This window comes from Phoenix dactylifera, chromosome 16 (genome assembly GCF_051530095.1).
Source record: "Phoenix dactylifera cultivar Ajwa chromosome 16, Ajwa_hap1_PhDact_Kaust_v1.1, whole genome shotgun sequence".
Taxonomy (NCBI): Eukaryota; Viridiplantae; Streptophyta; class Magnoliopsida; order Arecales; family Arecaceae; genus Phoenix; species Phoenix dactylifera.
The window spans coordinates 15426507-15447945 of NC_143205.1; the positions used below are offsets into that span (position 1 = coordinate 15426507).

General features: G+C 39.3%; 1 protein-coding gene across 3 annotated transcripts; it reads right to left on the minus strand.

Annotated features, from left to right (window-relative positions):
• Positions 1-381: 381 nt before the first annotated feature.
• LOC103706411 (uncharacterized) lies at positions 382-5893 on the minus strand. 3 transcript variants are annotated; one of them, XM_008790499.6, is made up of 7 exons: positions 5320-5893; positions 4922-5208; positions 2368-2721; positions 1868-2170; positions 1064-1780; positions 878-968; positions 382-786 (listed from the first exon to the last, which is right to left on the minus strand). In XM_008790499.6, the coding sequence occupies exons 1-7, from the start codon at positions 5486-5488 to the stop codon at positions 560-562; spliced, it is 2148 nt and encodes a 715-aa protein (XP_008788721.3). In that variant the 5' UTR covers positions 5489-5893; the 3' UTR covers positions 382-559. The 3 variants fall into 3 exon arrangements, with proteins under 3 accessions (XP_008788721.3, XP_008788722.3, XP_026660207.3); XM_008790500.6 differs by having other exon boundaries at positions 1088-1780; positions 5320-5867; XM_026804406.4 differs by having other exon boundaries at positions 878-977; positions 1088-1780; positions 5320-5867.
• Between the last annotated feature and the right edge of the window lie 15546 nt (positions 5894-21439).

Genomic DNA, 21439 nt, shown 5'->3' on the forward strand with positions numbered 1-21439 from the left:
GGGGCAGAGGACTATGACTGGGTAATTGGAAAACCAATCAAACACCAACAGATATTCACGAGCAAAACAAGCAGAGCAACTGGTGCAGGTAATTTCTCACCACGTTGATAATGATAAAATGCGTGCAAAGCAATACAGCATCAACTGGAGATAATAGCCATAGGAAAAAGGGATTACTTGCTTGTACTCTTGATTTATTTGATTAAAAATACCACGTATATTGTCCCCATAAAGTCATTAACTAGCTAAATTAGCTTTAGAGTAACTAGGTCCTTGGTACTTCGATGGGCATTATAGCATCATCAGCAATACCTGGCATAACTCAACGCAAGGGAAACAGAGCAAGCTGTGAAGGCTAACATCCAGTCATACTACAGCAGAGACCATGACAACTGGTAAGCTCACATTTACTGATAAACAAGAAGGAAATTTTACGGGTATATACAAACCACTATAAGCATCTGAAGTTCCCTACATGTCTGAAGGTACCATATTTACAAGAGCATGAGAAGGGATGAACCTTATGCAAGCAAAATTAGACAGTAACCTTTAGCTATATCTACACATATTGAGAGTTTATGCTCCTCCATATCCCCAAACACATCAGAAGAAGGATTACTGAGAGAACAAGCCAGACAACAAAAGCAACAGCTGAACCAGTTCTTGATATTCTTGGGTGCGAAGGAGGATCCTTTGGGACATTTGCATTATCATAAGTGCCTTTTGTTCTCAGCCTCAGCATCGGTTTAGACTCCTGATGGAACTCTGAACTGTGTGTTGCATCATCTACATGATAAATGAAACAAGTGTAGTCAGCAAAAGAATAATTAAATGAGAATATGTTCAAGTAATATGATATATTTTTTCCCTTTATTACCATGAATAGATAACTGTTCAATCTTGTCCGGTAGATCAGGCTTTGAAATCTCGCTGAATTCAGCAATATTGTCATCCACATGCTCTCCTGCCTGCAGAGACTAGGTTAAGGTCTATTAGTTCATGAAAATATAAGTAAAGACTACATGAAAGCCCAGTTAGATATGGACTAAATAAAAGGCGGCACCTCTGTTGTTGATTCTGTGTCTACCTGGTCATCTTTGCTGCTGCTTGATTCACCAGCAATACTGGATAATGAAGCTTGCAAACGAATCCTTCTAGCTACTATGCCCTGCTTTGATGGTAATTTGTTCAAACTTGGAGGATATTGTGCTTTCCGAGTCTTGATTTTGATTCCAGTTCCCTCAAAACCATCTTCATTGCTTGGTGTAACCTTCGGGGTCCATGATTCCTCAGTGCTATCAACCAAATCTTGCAAGGCCTTTCTCATTGTCTCTTTGTCTTCATGATCATCTTCACTGCTGTTTGATTCACTACGAGAACAGGCAAATGATGCATTTTGAATTGAATTCTGTAAACGGATCCTCCTTGTTGCGGTCCCCTGTTGTTCGGATATGTTCTTTGAATCTGATGGATGCTGCAGGTGACGAACCCTGAACTTGATTCCAGTCACCTCACGACCATCTCCATTATCTGCAATATTCTTCTGGTTACTAGATTCCTCCATGCTATTAAACAAATCTTGCAAGGATTCTGTGGTAGAGTCCACTGAGTACACATCTGGTCCAGTGCTATCATATGGAAGTAAACTTGCATTTTCATAAAGTGCACTCAGCTGGGGTTTTATTTCTGGACATCCATAGGAAGTATTCATCTGTGATGGATCATTTAACAGAAAAGATGGTTCTTCAAAGCACTCAGAAGCTTCCAGACCAACAGGTTCCTGTATGATTGAAAGAACAGAAAGGTCTCAGTTTTTGTTCCTTTTTTTGGTTATGCATTAACCAATTGATATAACAAGTACACATACCTGAGGTAGTCCTGCTTCAGTATCGATATCGCTGCTGGTCCCACTATCCCTGAATGATGCTGAATCCCAGATGCCATGTCTTGGCACAGTCTCAGCTACTGAATTTTTCTGAACATCAGATGCCCCAGTAGAATATTCATCTGGATTACTTAGAATTGCATCCAAGAACATATGAAACGAGTCCTGATCGGCATTATCAACATCCAAAGAGTCTGTGTAAGGCAGCATTGGGGAACTGATGTTCGGAAAGCCATTAGAATCTATTTGCTGATGATGTGGACCATGGTACTCTGTTGAGACATCCTGCAGAGGAACGGCTTGCACTTATGAAGATTAATCATGCCTTGGTTAGTGTAATGGGTACAAGCAAGAATACATGCCAAAATCAAGAAAACAAGCTTGAAGGAATGAATTTATCAGGAGGCATGCTATTAAATGAAATAAACACAATAAAAAGTGGGAAAAAACTATCAAGAACCCGAGTTGAACAGAGTTCTTACATGCACTCCAGTTTTGGCATCATTATCTGAAACAACATTGCAAAAGCTCTCATCCAGTTTTACAGAGTAAGTTGCTGAACAATCAGCTTCATCAGCAAGCCATCTCTTAATACCTGTTCGCTGCTGTTCAACCGAATCAGGCAAGGATTGAGGTTCTTCTCGCAAACCTGATTCTGAAGATTTTTGGTTCAATGGGGTTGAGATTTCCTCCATAACATCTGCTTCATGCAGCGTACCATCTGGAGAGGATTTGGTTGGGGTTGGAGAGAAGCCACTTCTCTCCATTTCATCAGCTTTGGTATTTGAACCCCTTTCTTCTGGCTTTTTAAATAAGCGATAAAGGACATAACCACCCTGCAGAAATGAAAATCAAAAAGTGAAAATTTATGAAGAAAAACTGCAACAAGTAAGATATGTCATGATAAGTAGCCATGTAACCAGTAGACAATATAAATGCAGATGGATTATGTATGAAAAAGTCCTTATCGGAACACAGTAATAGGAGTCACAATCATAACAGATAGCTATAATAGAGGAAGATTTAAATATCTACATGCAATGCTAGACCTCCCACTCACTCAAGCAACTTCCCAAGAAATAATTTGCCGACAGTTTTTGCATCACTATTTGATAAATAAAGATGACCTTATCTCCAATTTTTGAAAAATGATCATCCTTCTTATATTTAATTTTGTATGGCTTTTAATAATATACTGTTCTGCGATCTACAAAAATACTCTTCATCATCATTCATACTAGTAGTTTATTGGCAATAACATCACAGCAAGCAAGAACATGCTTTCATATAAATTGGAGCGCAATGACAACTATTTACACAAATAATTTAGCCTACTACATGGAGAATCTATATCAGCTTCAAAATAGATACATGGAGACCCAATGTTTTTCAACCTACATATTTTGTCACATTTTCCACCCAGCGAAACTTTAGCCAACACAGAAACTGGCAGACTTTGGTATCTCCCAGCAGTGATTTCAATGTCTACCATCCTCCAACTAGAATTCACATTTTTCTTAAACATCTAAATTAACAATTGCCTATATTTGATTCAAAACCATACTACAAAAGTTGTTTCCACTCTTGCCAGTCAAAAATAGGGAAAAAGAAGTATCATAAATTAAATGTTTCAGAAACCAAATAAATTTAAAAAAAAAGTGTTTAAAAAAGAAATTGCATAATTTTATCTTTAGAGGGATGTTATGTTCCAAAGCCAAAATATATACCATATCTACCGCAGAGGGTTTAAAAAATAAGCAGAAGCTAGCTTGAGTTTAAACTGAAAATTCCACCCTATCTCAAATTATAAATTTGTTAAGATTACATAAAAGATACAATAGCTTGAACTTCTTATACAAAGTTTACCAATTGCAAGATGCTCTAGCGAATCATTTTAATTTTTTGAACTGCTATTTTACCATCACCAAAATGTCAAAGGGATATTCAAATCCTTCTCAGTATTCCATAAAACCCCAAGCCTCTAATGTCATGATGAAAGAACAAAAACAAAATGAAATGCTTATTACATATCATAGATAGAATTATATGATGAGTTATCAGAACATATATATATATATATTAAATCGGGGATGATAATCCAAAACACCCAAGAGTGAAAGCAGAAATGTGTGGAACCCTGCTACCAGATCCACTTCAAGAAAGCTTCTCACCACCACGGCTTAAACAATCCACTTTCATATCTTCGAAGAACTTTTGCCTGTGAAGGCAAAACAAATACATGAAAGCAATCTCGAAACATGTTTGGGAAAAGCCTCTGCACAAATGGACTAAACGAGCCTATAGTTCCACATAGGTTCTATTACAGGTAAACAAGATGAACGGATGACTTGCCTGCAGTACTCATCTCATTATGCTAGTAGCGATATATACGTACTTATGCACACATATAGCTGCAAATATTTTAGATACCAAAGCAAAAGTCACGACTATCTACGTAACTCAATCTTCTGCATAAAAAGTGCAGGCATGCAAAGGCAAAAAAATAAGAATTCACACGTGCAGAGCATTTCCCATACGACAAGATGGGCAATTTAATGAACAAACAACAAGATGGGCAATTTAATGAACAAACACGTGTTCCATCAGGGTTTCAGACTGTCTCCAATTTGAAGGTGACACAAATTAACGCCACGACATGAACACAATGTATTTTTATAACTGCCATGCTGCACGACTTTCCAGACAAAATTCTCTTTGAAGTTAAAAACCATGTCAAAACCATGTCAGAAGATCTACCTAGTCGGTGCCATGAATATTAGAATCACCTCAAAAATATGATCCCAAGTCAGATAACATCAGTATACTCGAAAAAAAACTAGATTACACTAAACCCATAAAAAATAAACAGCTTTTTCACCACTAAGAATTAAAACCCCATCACACAGCAAAAGCAACCACAAGAAAATCCAGATTAGCATACAAAAACTATATGCATACCTTAAAACGAATAGAGTCTCTTTTTTTTTTTTGGAAGAATGGATTAATAGAGGGAGAGGGGGAAGCGACGCTCCGAACCTGATCACCGGACTCGAATTCCGGCTCGGTGGTGCGGTACTCGTGCATGATCCAGTGGGTCCGGATGCCCTTCGGCGCTCTTCCGCGGTGGAAGACGAGGGTCTTCTTCATGCCGATGACGCTGTGCCGCGCCGACGCAGCCTTAGACCGGATGACCCGGTCCTTCCCCGTGGCCTTCCAGTACCCGGCCTCGGTCGCGCGGTTGGACCTATGCCCATTCGCGTACTTCCGATCCTTCGGCGCAAAGAAAAACCACTCCGGATCGTCCGATCTGATAATAGATTTATCTGCCCGGCCACGTTAAACCCACCCAAACCGCATCAAGATTGAATCTTTACACTAAAAAAAAAACGACCTTCTAACACGAGAAATGAAAGGAGAAGGGGGGAAATTGATACCAGGGAGGTCCCATGGCTCGCACTTGCAGACATCGACCTCGGGGATGACTTCCACCTCGGTCTTGATCCGGCCGTTGATCTTCCGCTTGAGGTAGTGGGTGACGAGCTCCTCGTCGGTCGGGTGGAACCGGAACCCTAAGGGGAGCGACCCCAGGGCGATCGTCATCATAGGCCCGGCCTTTCTTCGAGCACCTCCACTATGTTCCCAAATACCACCGCCCCGGTCGAAATCGAACGCCGAAAACAGCCAATGAGGCGAAATCTTCAGTCCTAAAGCTCGAATTCGAGAGGAAGGGTCTCTGGAACTCGAGAAACCCTAGAAAATTGTTGGGGCTTTTGATCTCTTCCAGGCTCTTCTAGGCCTAAGCTTTTGAGCGCTCACACACGAACAGAGAGAGAGAGAGAGGAGGGGGGCTTCTTCCGGAAGGCAGTCCTCGTTCCACGATCAGAGAGAGAGAGAGAGAGAGAGAGCGAGCGAGCGAGAGGTGTGTCTCCGCGTTTTAGAACATCGCTATGCATACATCGCTAAGGCAATCCAGTTGGATTACGAGTTAATTATTAGATCTGCCGGTATATTCACATATGGACGGATATGCCCCTAGGATTCATGGAATAAGGGATTGGATCCAAGGGAGGATATGGTCGGCTATTAGGTAATTTTGTAGGAAGAGAAAATAAATGAGTCGAGGTCGGTCCAAATACGACCAATAGGAATTGGCCACGTTTATCATGTGTGGGGCCCACCTGGGTCTTACATTGAACCGGGGAGTTGCTCACTGTTTGTGCTGGGGAAACGAAGCCGAACCGTCGGATGGTGATCCGACGACGTGGAGGATTTTAATTGTTTAGAGGGAGCCCCTGGCTTCGGCTCGTTAATGGAGTGATTAAGAAGTGAATTCAAGGACCGAATCGGCATTAGATTCACCGCCAGTTAGGATACAGCAAGGACAGGATCAAGGAAGGCAATCCTTGGACCACATTTAGAATCCAACAGAAAGTTTGATAGATTTGTATAACCGGGTTCGGACCAATCCCTTTTCGAAATGGATCGGGTTTAGATTTCAAGATTTGATACATTTGATCCTAATTGAATATGATGAGAACCTGCCCTAGTGGTCATACTTCTCTGCAAGGGTTATAAATTCAACCCTTGGATAACGCATTCAAGTATTGGAACCTGGAAAATTATAGTACCGATGGCCTTTCTCTTTCCAAAAAAAAAAAAACAATAAATTAGATCAATACAAATTATTATTTACTATAAATTTAATTTGCCCTCTTAATCGATACAAATGTAAACAACTATTTTTTTGTAATTGATTTTATATAAAGCTACAAGGTAAGAAAATTGATAAATTAAAATGGTCAATAGATTAATCATGTGAACGTTTAGCAAGCAAGTTAAGTTGGCAGGTTAACAACATCCTCTTCACCTAGGATTTCCTTTACTAAAAAGGTTATGTAGATCAACTTAAGCCACAAATTCAACAAATAATTTTCATTTGCTTTTGAGACTGGGAAGAACCATTCCCCATCCTTTTCCCTCTACTCCATCCAGGCTAGAGTCCAAATCCACAGACAATTCGAGCCATTGCTCATGGAACTTTCAACTAATATTTTATTTAATACACATATCTTAACTCAGAATGAACTTGAACTAGCTTGATTTATTCTCAACCCCATAAAGAAACTTGCAGCTCTCACGTTCAAAGGTTTGACCGGACAAAGAATCTTGCTTTGGATGATTGGAGATGAGGTTTTTTTTTTTTTTCTCCTTATAAGATTTTCGCTGGTCTACTCTAAAGCTGCTTCTAGATATTTATGAGTATAGATCTAGCACATCCTATAATTCTATAATTCTACTAATTGTATTGGCCCATCTCACGAATTCTATAGAATTTTTCGCCTAATCATCAAAATACATCCTAAATAATTTTTAATGTATAAATATCTGATCTTGCCTCTTATTTAATGAAAGAAAAGAAGTTAAAAAGCTCTTAGCCTCAGTCGAAGAGCCTTTGCCCACTGCATACGACCACGACGTGCGCGTGCGTAGGCTCCGCTTTACCCCCGAATGCAGGCCTTTTTTTTTCTTTTTCATTTTGTGATGTTTGCGGATGTCTTTGGTTCACCGATGAAATTATATCAACACTCTAAGTGACGGTATTATAATTGTTTGAAGATAACAAACATTAGAAACTAGCTTCATGTTTTATATCGCTATTATACTGGTCGGTCACAACGGCCATATATGTTTGTATTGAAGACTCATGTATTTGTTCTACCAGAAAAAAGCCTTATATTTGCTTTTCATATCAAGTTTCTATAATATCTTTGCATCATTAATTATGCTTATTAGATATACCATGGACCATTCAAGTACATATATTCATGGCTTCATTAACTACGATGAATGGTTACAAAAAGCACATTGTAGTTATTCATTTTCTAGCTCTTGTTTAACTAATTTTCCAAGTAGTGTTATAAAAGCCATGGTGTAGGTTTACCAAAAACAAAAGCAAGGTAAAGAAATCCTACTCCTCCCTAAGAAGATATGGTATATATAATATATGAACTGCTCGAGTGCAATTTAGTTTCGTAAAGGAAACTCAGTTTTCATGTTGGTCACTTGCCATACTTAACAAATTTTGAGGTTTGGAAGCATTATCTTGCATTCATTTGTGTACAAAATTGGTTCCTTTATAATTTTCATGATGCATATTAATGTATGATGATAATGTTTCAAATCCATGTAACATGTATGGTGAGCATGCCGAAGCGAAAACATATTTTCACTTTGCACGATAAAGCTGGACCTAATCACCACTCAGATTAATTACTCTCTCTAAGGAATTGCAATACAAACTCGACTCCCTCACCAATGATTGAATCCACCAACAATTTCCGGCTTGAAAAGGCACTCCATTCAACGAAACCACACCAACCTATATCACTATATGCGGTGCAGGTAGACCACCAAGGCAAAGATGGAATGAAATGAAAATTGGAACCGGACTCCTAATAAATTTTAGGGTGTATTTGGTTGGCAATCGGAACCGAACTCAGAATAAAAATCGGAAATGCTATATTTTCCAATGTGTTATCAGAATCAAAATCGAAATAGAATTTGAATATTAGATGACAATCCGAATTAAATTTTGAATGATTGAAATATCCGCATCCCTCTCTGGAAACGGGATAAGAATGGGACTCCCTCCAACTATTTTAAAGCCTAACTCTGTCTAATCAAAGATGCCCTTAACTCTTAAGAGGGAGGTTTCAGGAATTCCAATCTCTCATTCCAACTATTCTCATCACACCATGCAGCCAAAGCACAAGAGAATTTTACGTGGTCATCTAGATTGCAATCCATATAACTTTTTCAAAGACACCCCACCCCGCACCGTATGACGTAACGGCTAAAAGCAAAAGTAAAGCCAGACTGAGAGACGTATGGATTGGGGATGCTAACTTTAGGCAAGGGGGGCATGCGCCTAACCCATACCCAGTCCAAGCATGCATAATTTTCATATGGGCATCAAGTCTGCCATCCATGCATATAACTTTTTAGAAAGACATCCCATTCTCTGGTCTAAAGTTATACATGCAAAAATAACATAGGCACGCTCGTTGGGTGCAACACCCTCCTCTTAGGTGATCATTCACCCACCAAATGGCTTTGATGAGGGGGTGGTCTTTTCTTGCAGTTCTTTTGTGGGTCTCAAAAGTGTTGCTCAATCATGTCTCTAAGGAAATCTTGGTATAGATTTTGCCCAAAGGAGTGTATCAAGCACCAAAACTTTTTATGGGTGGAGGAGAATTAGTTTGACTGTTTGAGAGCTACCTGAACTATGCAGCATTCAAAAGGCAGCAGAATGATCTGTTCAATAGAGAGTTTCCAATATTCTGATCATTTAGGAAAATTTGTATGAGGAGTAAACATCAATTGCTGCTAACAATATTCATGCAGGGGCGGCCCAATACATTTGGGGGCCTAAGGCGAATCCAATGAATAAGGCCTTTTTTTTTAATAATAAATTTTTTTAATAAATATAAAATATTAAAAAAATGATATGAAAATGGATAGCTATCAAGTACACTATTTCAACAAAGATACATGAATCTAACAAAGATAGGCCAGAAATCTTTTTAATTTAATATTATTTTTGAATGGAAATGCAGAAAAGTAATTATCCTAAAAGAAGGGCCATAAAACTGATTAAATAACTGAGATAATGCTTGGCAATTTTGTTTATCATGTCAAGCAAGAGCGGAATAGGAAAAGGTCATCCCATGGCACTTCATGGTCAAGGTAAAGAAAAGAATTTCTTCAGGAGCTTCTCTATAAGAGAAAGTAGGGGCATTATGGAAAATTGACTCCATCTAATTAATAAAAGTCCCATCCCTCCATCTCCCCTTCAAGTGAGTACCCAAGCAGCAACCGCAACATCACAGCACAGCAGCCATTCAACCCCCTCCCTCCTTCTCTCTCTACCACCCAAGAGGGGAGAAGAAACCGAGAGGAGAAAATTAAAAGAATCTCCACCCTCCAAGAAGTCCATTTCCAATCCCCCTTTCTTCCTGATGGCCTAGCTGGATCAGGAGTAATGTGAGGGAAGGAAAACCAAGACCAAAACCAAACAAGAGAAGGGATGAAAGGTAAGAGTGGCTTCAGGCGTGTATCAAGCCAACCAAATCCCTCCTCTCTCTCTCTCTCTCTCCATCCAAAACAAAACTACCGTCCCCAACTTCCTAAATTTCCCCTCTGCAGGCCAAGAAACTCTCCACCTCCCTTCCATCAAGGGGGAAGACTCGTAGCCAGCTCATCCCGTTTTATATGGGGCCTTTGCTTCCTTTTGGTCACGGTCCCTCCCTCCCTCCCTCCCTCTCTCTCTCTCTCTCTCTCTCTCTCTCTTCACCTTCCGGGGGCCTTCCGTTGGCCCGGGGCCTTAGGCGACCGCCTCAGTCGCCTAAAGCTCGGGCCGGCCCTGTATTCATGAGCCGCCTACTCGTGCTAAAAGCATCGATCGTAACGAATCTGTGCTAACTATTCTATCTGTTTAAATCGATTTTGTTGGTAGACATTTTGGTATTTGCTAACTATTTTATCTGTTTAAATCGATTTTGTTGGTAGACATTTTGGTAGAGCATGAAGACAAAATATTTTTTTGGAAAAATTAATATAGTTGAGGGAGGATTTTTTTTAACATCTCCAATAGTTATCTTAAGCCCTCTCTACAGGACTTGGGACTTCAATCAACAGAGAGAGATACAATCTCTTCTTAATTTTGGGTGTATCAAGTTTATAGGGTAGATAATCTTAGAATCGGAAATTATGAAAATGTCCTGTTGGGGGAAAAATGGATTGCTCAAAACACGTGGATATATCACCGGTACTTGATGGCGAACACGACGGCGGCAACTCTCAAGGCGCTCGACCTCAAAACGCCCGACCTCAAGTCGTCCGACCTCAAAGCGCCCGACCTTATGTCGCCCGACCTCAACGCGCCTGGCCTCAGAGCTTGCAGCCTTGATCTCAAGCCCAAAGAAGACCCAGTCTAAGGAAGAAGCAGACACCTCCACTCCACCGTAAATCAAGTCCCTCTTCTCCTCATCCGGGGTCCAATCCCACGATCTCCGCCCCAGCGACTGTCAACGATTAAATACGCACGATCTCAACGAACCTCCAGCCAGCCCAAAATCTCGACCCGTCCACGGCAACTCATTAATTCACACGATCACGTCCAATCATTACAGTAACTCATTAATTCGCACAGTCACGTCACAGGTAACCCATATACCCCTCTTATAAAAAGAGAAGAACTTCTTCCTTCAAGGGAGAGATTTATTTTCTTTAACGTAACCTCTCTGCTGGCTCCACCAAAAAATCCCCTCTGACTTAAGCATCAGAGGGCCGGCGCCGGAACTCCCGACCACCGGCTTCTTGCAGGTCCTTCGGAGAAAGCTCTCCACCGCCGCACCCCTTGCCGGACCTCTTCCTCCTCGGTTCGCGGTCACCCCCGGGTCCAGTTTCTAGCAACTGAATCTGCTATCTAGAAGAAACTCTGCTCCAAAATAAGAGAACAGAAAATATAGATTTCCTGAGTGGCTATGGATGAGATGCTAGTCCAAATCATATAAAGAATCTGTGTAATCCAAATAGTATGATAAGTTAATTTGTCTTCACCATCAGATTTAGGAAAACATACAATAATGAATCCAAGAAGGCCAAAGAGTACAAGTAAGCTGCAAACTTTGAATAGAATGGTCTTGACTTTTCATCGTGCAAGACCTAAGGAATCATCCACCATGCTATAGTTACCCCTTCATTAGAATCATGATTCCTTTTCTGAATTCAACTTAGAATCATGAGTCCATTCTTGAATTCAAATCAAAATCTTGTGCAATGCTAACTATTCGCCTGACCTGGATATGCGCCGGTCTGAATCTACTTTCAGCATTCAAATAAAGACCATATTCTTATGTGATCCTTGTTTTCTGAATGGACCCAATGCATGCAGGATTTACCCAAATTTCAGCGAGCACTAGAAGAAGGGGTGGACAGAAACAACTTAGAATCCATATAGAGGAATAATCGCTTCTATGATGTTAGCCTGACTGGTCAACCTGGTCATCCCTCGAGAACAAACTTTTTTTAAATGTATATGTAGGATCATGTATGAAGAATCCCTTTTACTTTCCTCAGCAAACTCTGTTCCATCGCATGCAGACATCTAGATTGGCTTCTAAGTGCTACCATATTCTATGCCATTCAACACTTGATGGGATGGATCGATGAGTAAAGAAATCAGAAGAAGCTTGTTCCATGGTCTCCACACACCCATCAACCCATGAAAATATGAAATGATTTATTATCCGACCATTCTTTAATCGCATATCATAGATTAATATTCTTTATACGTTGTATTTTTTCTAATTATTCGAAATCTAGTGAATGAAAATTTTTATACCAGAAAGTGAAATCCTAAATCACAAATTCTTGTTTTTAGTCATCTCCGACAACAAAATTGAGCAGATATATATCATTTAAATCCTGTAGTTTTAACCCTTTATCAATAATCAGCCTCATCTGAGATATTCATCTTTGTTTCTTGATGGTGGTTTACTGGTTTTCTCCATCCAACAATCTGAGTGTAATCATCATCCAATATCATGTACATTATATTTATAGAGAGAAGGAGAGAAAGATTTGATACCTTCACTCAGATCCGGTCAAGCCTAAACTGGATAATATGGGTCCCATATCAATAATTAGAGCTGTTGTATGTGATTTATTATCTCTAAAATGCTTACATACCAAAAATCATGTGATTTGGAGACCCCGAGCCCATACATGAAGTGGTGAAAAAATTGAATAGTTCAATAACATGAAACAATATATATATATATATATATATATATATATATATATATATATATATATATATATATATATATATATATATATATATATATATATATATTTGACCATTTGATGCATGGATTGAGTCTCAAGGTCATATAATTTTTGGTGTGTAAATAGTTTAAAGATAATAGATTGGAATCATTAAATTGGGATCATCATCATCCAATCTAGACCTGACTATATCTAAGAGGAGATCCACTCGAATGTAGCCAAGTCTATATTTTTCTCTTTATATATAGAGAGAGCCTGCTCTCTCTATCCCTATATGTGGAAAGAAGATGACTAGGATATGTTTGAGTGTATCTTTACTCGGATCAATCATGTCGTGATTGGATGATGGAGGTCTAGCAGCTATGATTCGAGCCATTGCATATGGCTTACTACCTCTTAATTGCTTAAACACAATAAAAAATCATGTGATGAAGAGATCTCTAATCTATGAATCAATTGATCAAAAATTGAATTGCTTAAATAATATGAAACAATATTTGTTTTTTAACCACTTGATGCATAGGTTAGAAATCTTCAAATTATATAATTTTTAGTAGTAAGAAGTTTAGAAGTAGTATATCACATCTAACAGCTTGAATCATTGATGTTGGACCCCATCATTCAAGCATGGCATGATCGGATCCGAGCAACGATATACTCAAGTATATCTTGGTCTAGTTCTCTCTCTTTATATATACATATATATATTATATATACTTTATGTTGACTTCTTAAAAATGAGTTACTAATTTTAAGACTAATGATAGGCCATAAAAATTGAGATGCAAATTATTGAACATAATTGATACTATAATAAATATATGGAAGCTAAAATTTATATATTTTGATGGTCTCTAGTATAAACATCAAGTTGATACAAACATAATATCAATTGTGCTAGTATGGTAAAATACATGGTATGGCACATAAAAATTGAAAATTCACTTTATAAATAATGATCCACATATCTTAAAACATGGATAGATTCAAATTTATTAGGTTGTTGATTATTCGACTATAAAAAGCATAGTATCCTCCAATTAAAACTATCAATTTTGATACTAGTGTGATAATTAGATTAGATACTATACACGATATTACCTAAGCCGGTTGTTACTTCAACAACCCTTCTCTCTATCTCTCCCTTCTGTTGCACTCGTTGCCTACTGTACATTGTTACATCAGTTGTAACAGTCGAGTTTATCCTACAGCTTATATGTTTATTTTCTTCTCTATTTACTCCCTCTCTGTAAACACTCCTGGGTGAGAATAATAGCATCATCTTCTTCATATTCTATATGGACCACTAAAATATATAAATTTTCATTTTTAAAAACTTGTTATAGTATAAATCATATTAAATGATTTAGATATTAGGATAGTCTATCATTGATTTTGAATAAAAACATATAATGTAGTCCAACTTATTTTATATATATATATATAGAGAGAGAGAGAGAGAGGGAGAGAGAGAGAATAGTTTTAGGTAATATTTCGGATTATAATCAGACACAGAATATTATCCTATCGAGATGATAGATCTTGATTGTTGAGCTGTTCAAAGAGTGTTAAACACGAGAGAGAGAGAGAGAGAGAGAGAGAGAGAGAGAGAGAGAGAGAGAGAGAGAGAGAGAGAGGATCTGCTCAAAGAGTAATAATTTTATCATGAAGCGCCTGGATGCAGAGACAGAGCACCAGCACCATGATCCCACGTCACTTGGGGCATTTTGGATGGGTGACTCTTTTGTTTTGTGCTTGGAAAGAAGCCTAGAGTGAGAGATCTCATACCGAAGGCAAAGTTTGGTCACTGTTTTGAGATCTGAGCAACAGAATGTTACACTGGTTTATACTGGGCTGGGCAGAGTCCAAACTTTGAGGTGCCATTAAAAAAACCAAAGACAGGAAAGCTGCCACCTGAGACTCTCATCTTGTGAGTACTGCTGCTCTCCTCCTAACATGCCACCACCCTCACCCGCCAGAGGCCGAAACACAAGTGAATTATTGAAAGCCTGTATTCATTGAACCTCGAAGCAAGCATTCATTGAACCTCAAATTTTACGGTCCTCAACTGTATTCTTTTACTACGGCCCTGCTGCTCCAAACAAAGCATCCCACATGACTCCACAGTAGTATCAAGCCTATATAGAACCATATGTTCATCTCGAGGAAGCTTGTCTCACCTACTGCGAGAGAGGCAATGGGTGGCGAAGGAAAAAGAAGAAGAAAGAAGAGAAATGAGAGGTATCTAAGCTTCTCCGCAAGACTGCCGAATGATGTTCAAGGGGTCTTTGCGCAGAGCATCTGCATGGTTAAGTTGTCTTCTGATCCTTATGATGATTTCAAGAAGTCGATCATGGAGATGGTTCGAGCAGTTGGGATAAGAAGCTGGGAGGAGATGGAGGAGTTGGTTTACTGCTATGTGGTTCTAAATTCACCAGATGTCCATGGTGTCATCATGGATGCCTTTCTCAGTGTATGTTCTTATCATCGATTATCCTAGGATTTGAGAGCTTTTGTTTTCTTTCGCATTGTAAATTCTTGTAGTTTAAGTAATGTATGCTCTTCAATGCATAAAAAAGGTATGGGTTTGTGTTTTTCCTTTAATTTCTTCGAAAGGATGGCAAAATTTTATGTCCATGCAAAAACTAGAGAATAGAAGAGCAGAGGGAGGAGACTACTCATATAGATCATATGTGGTTCTGGCCTTTGGATTCTGGTTCGCAAGTGTTTCCCATAAAACATCGAGTTAGTTAGAAGAAAGAATTCTTTTTTGAATTTGTTAGAAGAAACTTTCAAGCAATTACAATGGCAGAGCTTGGTAATGAAGAAGTACACAAGCATGCAGTTAGACAAAAACAGATGCGTACTAGCTACCAAAAAAAGTAACATTTCTAAGTTATTTGACTTCATGAAACATCCTTACAAGTAAAACAAGTGCACCAGATTGCAGGCAGGGGAAAAAACCTGAAGGCAGGTTAATAAGAATTTTAAATACAGGTTTTGTATGTCTACCTTGGTCAAAAAGATTTCAAATAAGTGTGCTCAATGGTACATGATATTTCCCATCTCGTGAGAGATCAAGGAAAAGAAAAAGTTATACCGAGGAAAACAAGATTTTTATGACAAAATAAGGATATTTAGATCCAAGACAATTGCAGATAGCAGAAATTTTAGATAGAAGACTATTCTATTGAGTCAATGAATTTTGCTGGCAGAGATCAGGGACAAAAAAATCAAATAAAGGTTGATAATCTTCTGCAAGATTTTTTTCTTTTCATTTTTTTTTTTCTTTTTTCTCTTTTAGAGAGAGAGATATATGAAGAGAGTGTTGGAGAGAGAGAGAGACGGATGAACAAAGTGTTGATCACTGTATTTGGATTGGAGCCCACAAAGTGACATGCTGGTTTACATTAGGAAAAGGTACAAGCTTTGGATACCACCAAATGAGGACTTCAACAGAAAGGCTGTGACCTGAGAATCCAAAGATGCCACCAATCTGACTACCCAAAACCAAATCACTATTAAATTATTGGAAGCCTGCATTTCTGTAACCTTGAAGCAGGCATCTTTTTCTGTGTCCCGACTGCGCTCTAGAGAACGTTGTCCTCATTCCTCAGTATCCTTTATGGTCTTCTTTCTTCTTCTTTTTTTTCACTGAAAACGGGTTATCATACACTACGTGTATGAATACACCCAATAAAGTCAAAAAACACTAGCTCACAGAGTGCCAATGGCATCTCCGCCTTCCCCACCCAAAGGGTGTACCCTGAATGATAAGCCGCAAAAGCAGCCATCCAATCAGCCGCCCCATTGGCTTCTCTGAATACATGTTTGGCCTTGACGGGCACCCCAACCCCACACATCATCCCAATGTCCCGAACCAAGGAGTGGTCTGTGCCCACACCCCTCAGCCCCTCCTGGATCCACCTGATGACTGTGGCCGAGTCGCCCTCCAAGACAACCGAGCCAGCTCGCAATACCTGCCTCGCATATCGAAGACCTGCCCAAGCAGCTCGTAGCTCTGCCCCGGGGACCGAAATGCCGAACAACTAACAACCACCTGCTGCCACCACTCTGGAGTGCGGGCCCCGTATCACAAAACTCGCACCACCCCGCGCACCTCCATCCTGTACAGATCTGTCGAAGTTGACCTTGAGGAAACTCGGAGGTGGGGGTTCCCAGGTGAAAAACACCATCTGAAGAGCTGCCGAAGCAGAGAGGGAACCCCAGGTGTCCCAAGCTATCAAAGGTCCATCGGAAGAGGGTCAGATCTCCAATGCCTGTACTCGCGCGAACTCCGCTACAAACCTCAGTGACACCCTGCGCTCACCGAGAGTGCGGGCGTTCCGGGCCAACCAGATCTGATGAGCTGTACAGGTCGCTCTGATAGCCTTCCGACATGTCTGAGAGCGGGCCAACCACTGCTGTATCATCTGTAAGAACTGAAGCCTCCCACTCCAGACCTCTCGCGGGATCCCTGCCCACTGCCATGCCAACCTCGCCCACGTACACTGGAAGAGCATGTGGTCGACCGACTCCTCGACACTGCATGTACCGCACTCCACTGGGATCCCCCAGCCTCGCCTGCTCAGCACTGCTCTCGTCGGAAGGCAATCCCACACCACCTTCCATAGAAAGAGTGCCACCCTCGGATGAAGCCCCGACCTCCAGATTCAGGTGCAGTCCTGCCACGGCTCATGCTCTCGCTGGATAACTTGGGAAAGATCTCCCAGTCTGATGCTAGACCGGCAAGAGGTGCCCCAGATCCTGACATCTGGCCCTCCACATCCAGGCACCGGGAGGGACCGGATCCCCTCAGCTAGGTATCCTCCGAACAGCTGTCGTAGCCTGGCGTCATCCCACCCAGACTCTCCCGAGGCAAGAAGATCGGAGACCCACGACCCCTCCACTGCCTCAACATCAACCATGGTCGGCCACCACCTCAGTGGAACAGTATCAATCCATGGATCCGTCGTCATATCAATACACTGCCCATCGCCTATCAGCCACCTGGTATTTGCCGACACCGTCGGCAGGTACCTCGCAATCTCACGCCACATGAACGAAACTCGCCGCCCTCTCCATGCCACCCCTGAGCCCTCGCGGCCATATTTGGCTACCATCACCTAACTCCATGGTAATTTATGGTCTTCACCATGGTAATTTCTTACTGTGGACTTTCTCCCACAAAACACAACCACCCACATGACTCCATAGTCATATTAAGCCTGTAGAAAACCAAATATTCGTTTAAAAAGCCTTTGAGCAATTAGGTGGTCTTCGGCCCTCCTCTTCCCCTGAAAGCATAAAGCCTTGGAGGGAGGATGGTTTTGCCTTGTGACAGAGGCAACGGGTGCTGATGTCATGAAAAGGAGAAAGAGATTCCAGAGATTCCTTGGCTTCTCTAGGAGTTTACCTAGCGATGTTCAATGGGTCTTTACACAAAGCATCATCATGGTGAAGTTGTTTTCTTTTTCGTATAAAGATTTTAATAAGTCAATAATGGGAATGATTCAAGAGATCAGCGCCAAAGAAGAACTGGAAGGAGATGGAGGAGTTAATTTATTGCTATGCAGTCCTCAATTTATCAGATGTCCATGGGGTCATTGCAGATATGTGCTCGCATTAACTGTGAGATTAGGAGCTCTTACTTTCTTGTCATTGAAATGGTTTGGTTTAGTCCTACATCGGTTATTCGATGGAGAGATCTTAGATATTTATACAGGACTAAACAACCTAAAAGTACTTTTCAACTAGCTATTTTGGATGAGGTTCTAGATTGTGACAAAATGCTATTATCTACATATCGAACTTTGTAAGGAGATTTTTTTATTTTTTTGGCGAACCTCTTGCACTACTTGCTATTAGGGTTGCAATTGAAGAGGAAAAAAAGCATGCAACTAAGCATAGCAAATGGGTTCCAATTGTTATGTACAGATAAACTACAAAAAGAATGGGCTTTTTATCAAACATCACAACAATCACTCGACAAAAAAAACATCTTACAATCCACTAAGTACACCATGTTGCACGTGGGACCTTCAAAGCTAATAAGAGTTTGGTATCTAAGTGTTTTTTCTGCCTAGGTTGAAAATAGATTTCAAATAAGAAGTGTTCAATGATTTAACTACTTTGAGAATTTTTGTTAATTGGATGTCATAGTGAGTGGTCTCATCTGGTGAAAGTCACTATGGATGTGCCAGAAACATGCTTTGGTGGTTGGAGTTTAAACCGAAGTTTTGTTAATTGGATTTCTTCATCTTGTTTAAAATAGGGTTGTGAGTCATGACAGAGCAATCTCATCTGGTAGTTCGAGGTTGGTTTAATATAGAGAATGGTCCAAAACATGTTTGTCGGTTGCTAATGCACCGATCATGAAACTTCTTCCCAGAGGATTTTAGGATGAATAGTTGTGAGTTTGTTGATCAAAAGAAGTTAAAGTGCAAGAGTTGATCATTGATCAAAAGTGACGGCCCTTACCTAATGATCAGTATTTCAATAAGGGGATTTAGCGAAAGGATAGCTTTGCAATTTTTTTTTTTTTTTTTTTTTTTTTTGCTTCTTCATTCTGATTATATGGTAGAAGGTTCTCAGGATCTTGTCATGGTTAGAGCACTTGATTTAATTTAGAACATCGACAAAATCCATTAAAATGGTTTAATTTTGAGAAGCTTAAAAGAAGTCGAAGTGATGACTTGGAAGCACAGCTAGAGGGCATCATGGATGATTTTAAACAGAGCTAAGGTGAAGAAAAAGAAAATTTCTCAAAAATGCTAGGACTATGTGATCTGCATACAAAGATAAGCTGAGTTTATAAATATATGGCCCTTAAGGGTATTGATGGAAACGAAATGAACAAGAGAAGTAATACATGCACACCTACAGTGTTTACTTAATGAAAAGCAAGTGTAATTATAAATGAAAAATTTTATGTGTGATGTAACTTCTTAACTCAATAAAATGGGAATTACTATTCAAGTAAAAATAAAAAAACAAAATTACACTTGCAATACCCTAGTATCAATTTGCAGGACAAGTCTAAAGAATTTGAAATGTGCAGCAAGTCCACCAAGCCAGTTCATGATGAGCAATACAGCTATAAAAGCAATAATTAGAAAAGATGGTTAAGACTTAAGAGATTGGTAACTAAAGAAAAATTAATACACAAGCATGCGGAAAATCTTAAAACATGATTATACGAGCTTGCCAAGTTCATAATCAGTTCATAATGATTAAACCGTGCATCGAATTACTAAACAGTTGCCACACTACTGCAATAACCAATACAAGATAGATTTCTAACTTGTCAGCTATATGTGAAAATGCTAGCCTAGATTCCATAGATCAGAGTGGAAAACTATAATCACAATGAAGTATTTTTTCTTCTTCTTTTCTCTCTGTTTTTTTTTCCTTTATCTTTTTTTTGGCATCTACAATCTGCATGAAGAGGAATCCTATCTCCATAGGCTTAATATGATACAGTTACAACAACTAGAAACCAGGTTGCTTTCTGATATTTTCTCTTCCAAAGCAGCACACATTTGGGATCACCAACAATAACTCTTAAAAAAAGACAGTGCCTCTCTGAAAACATGTAAATGTGAAATAATTGATTCAAAATAATCAAACAGTTTCTCAAGAAACAAAATTCAATAGTATTTAAGTCTACAAGATTTTCTGAAAAATTGCAGAAAATATTATTAATTTTGCACACCATAAAGCTCTGTGTCTTCCAGGTAATAACAACCTAGTTTTATGTTACTATTTTGAATTAAATTTATGTTTAATCAAATTGATCAGGTATAGTTGAGTTGGGGCACATTAGTCAGGTTTGATCGAATAATAAGATAGAGGAAAAGTTAAAGATGCTTCTATTGGATTTAAGTTTATTATATTTGAGGTCTCAACATCAATCTTTTTCACTTTCTTTTCAAAATCTTTTTTAATCATCAATTTAAATGATATATTTACATATGATTTAACAAAATTAAAAAATATAATTATATATAACATATAAGTTACTTATAGAATATGAGTTGAAAATATAATTATCAATTATTTATTATTTTATGTTGGGTTCTGTTGAGCTCAAATTGGCTCCAGATGAATTCGTTTTGGGTTCGTGCTCAACTCAACTCAACTCAAGTTCAAGTTAGAATTTTTTTTATCCCAAGCCCATCTTGAATTCAATCCAACCCCACCCAACAAGCAGTTTTGGTGGATGCATTTGGGGCCCAAGTAGCAACCCTATTTAAGACTGCAGTTTGTTTCTAATTTTCCAATGAAAGATGCTTAGTTTTTTGCAAAAAAATATTTATAAATTCTTAGATGTATGTTTATTATTTAGGATCGCGGTTGTATCCTTCACACAAAAGAAGAATTCACCTTCCTTCATACCCATCCACTGTTGGATCACCAACTGCACATATCTCAAAGAGCTCCGAACTCCATCATTCATCTGCCTGCACAGACCTCGAAGAGAGCGGCGGATGATCCAATGGCGGATCTGCATGAAGTATTCACCTTATTATCTAATAGTTCCTAAGTACAAATTTAGTTAATTCCGGGATGAATTAAACTTCAGCTGGTTGTTTCTTTTAAACAATTGCATGGTACTCTTGTGAATCAGTTCTTTTTTTCCTTTTTTTTTTAGGAGAAAGATTAGCCTAATGGAAATGAAAGGAGTACAGAGCACGAATCAGG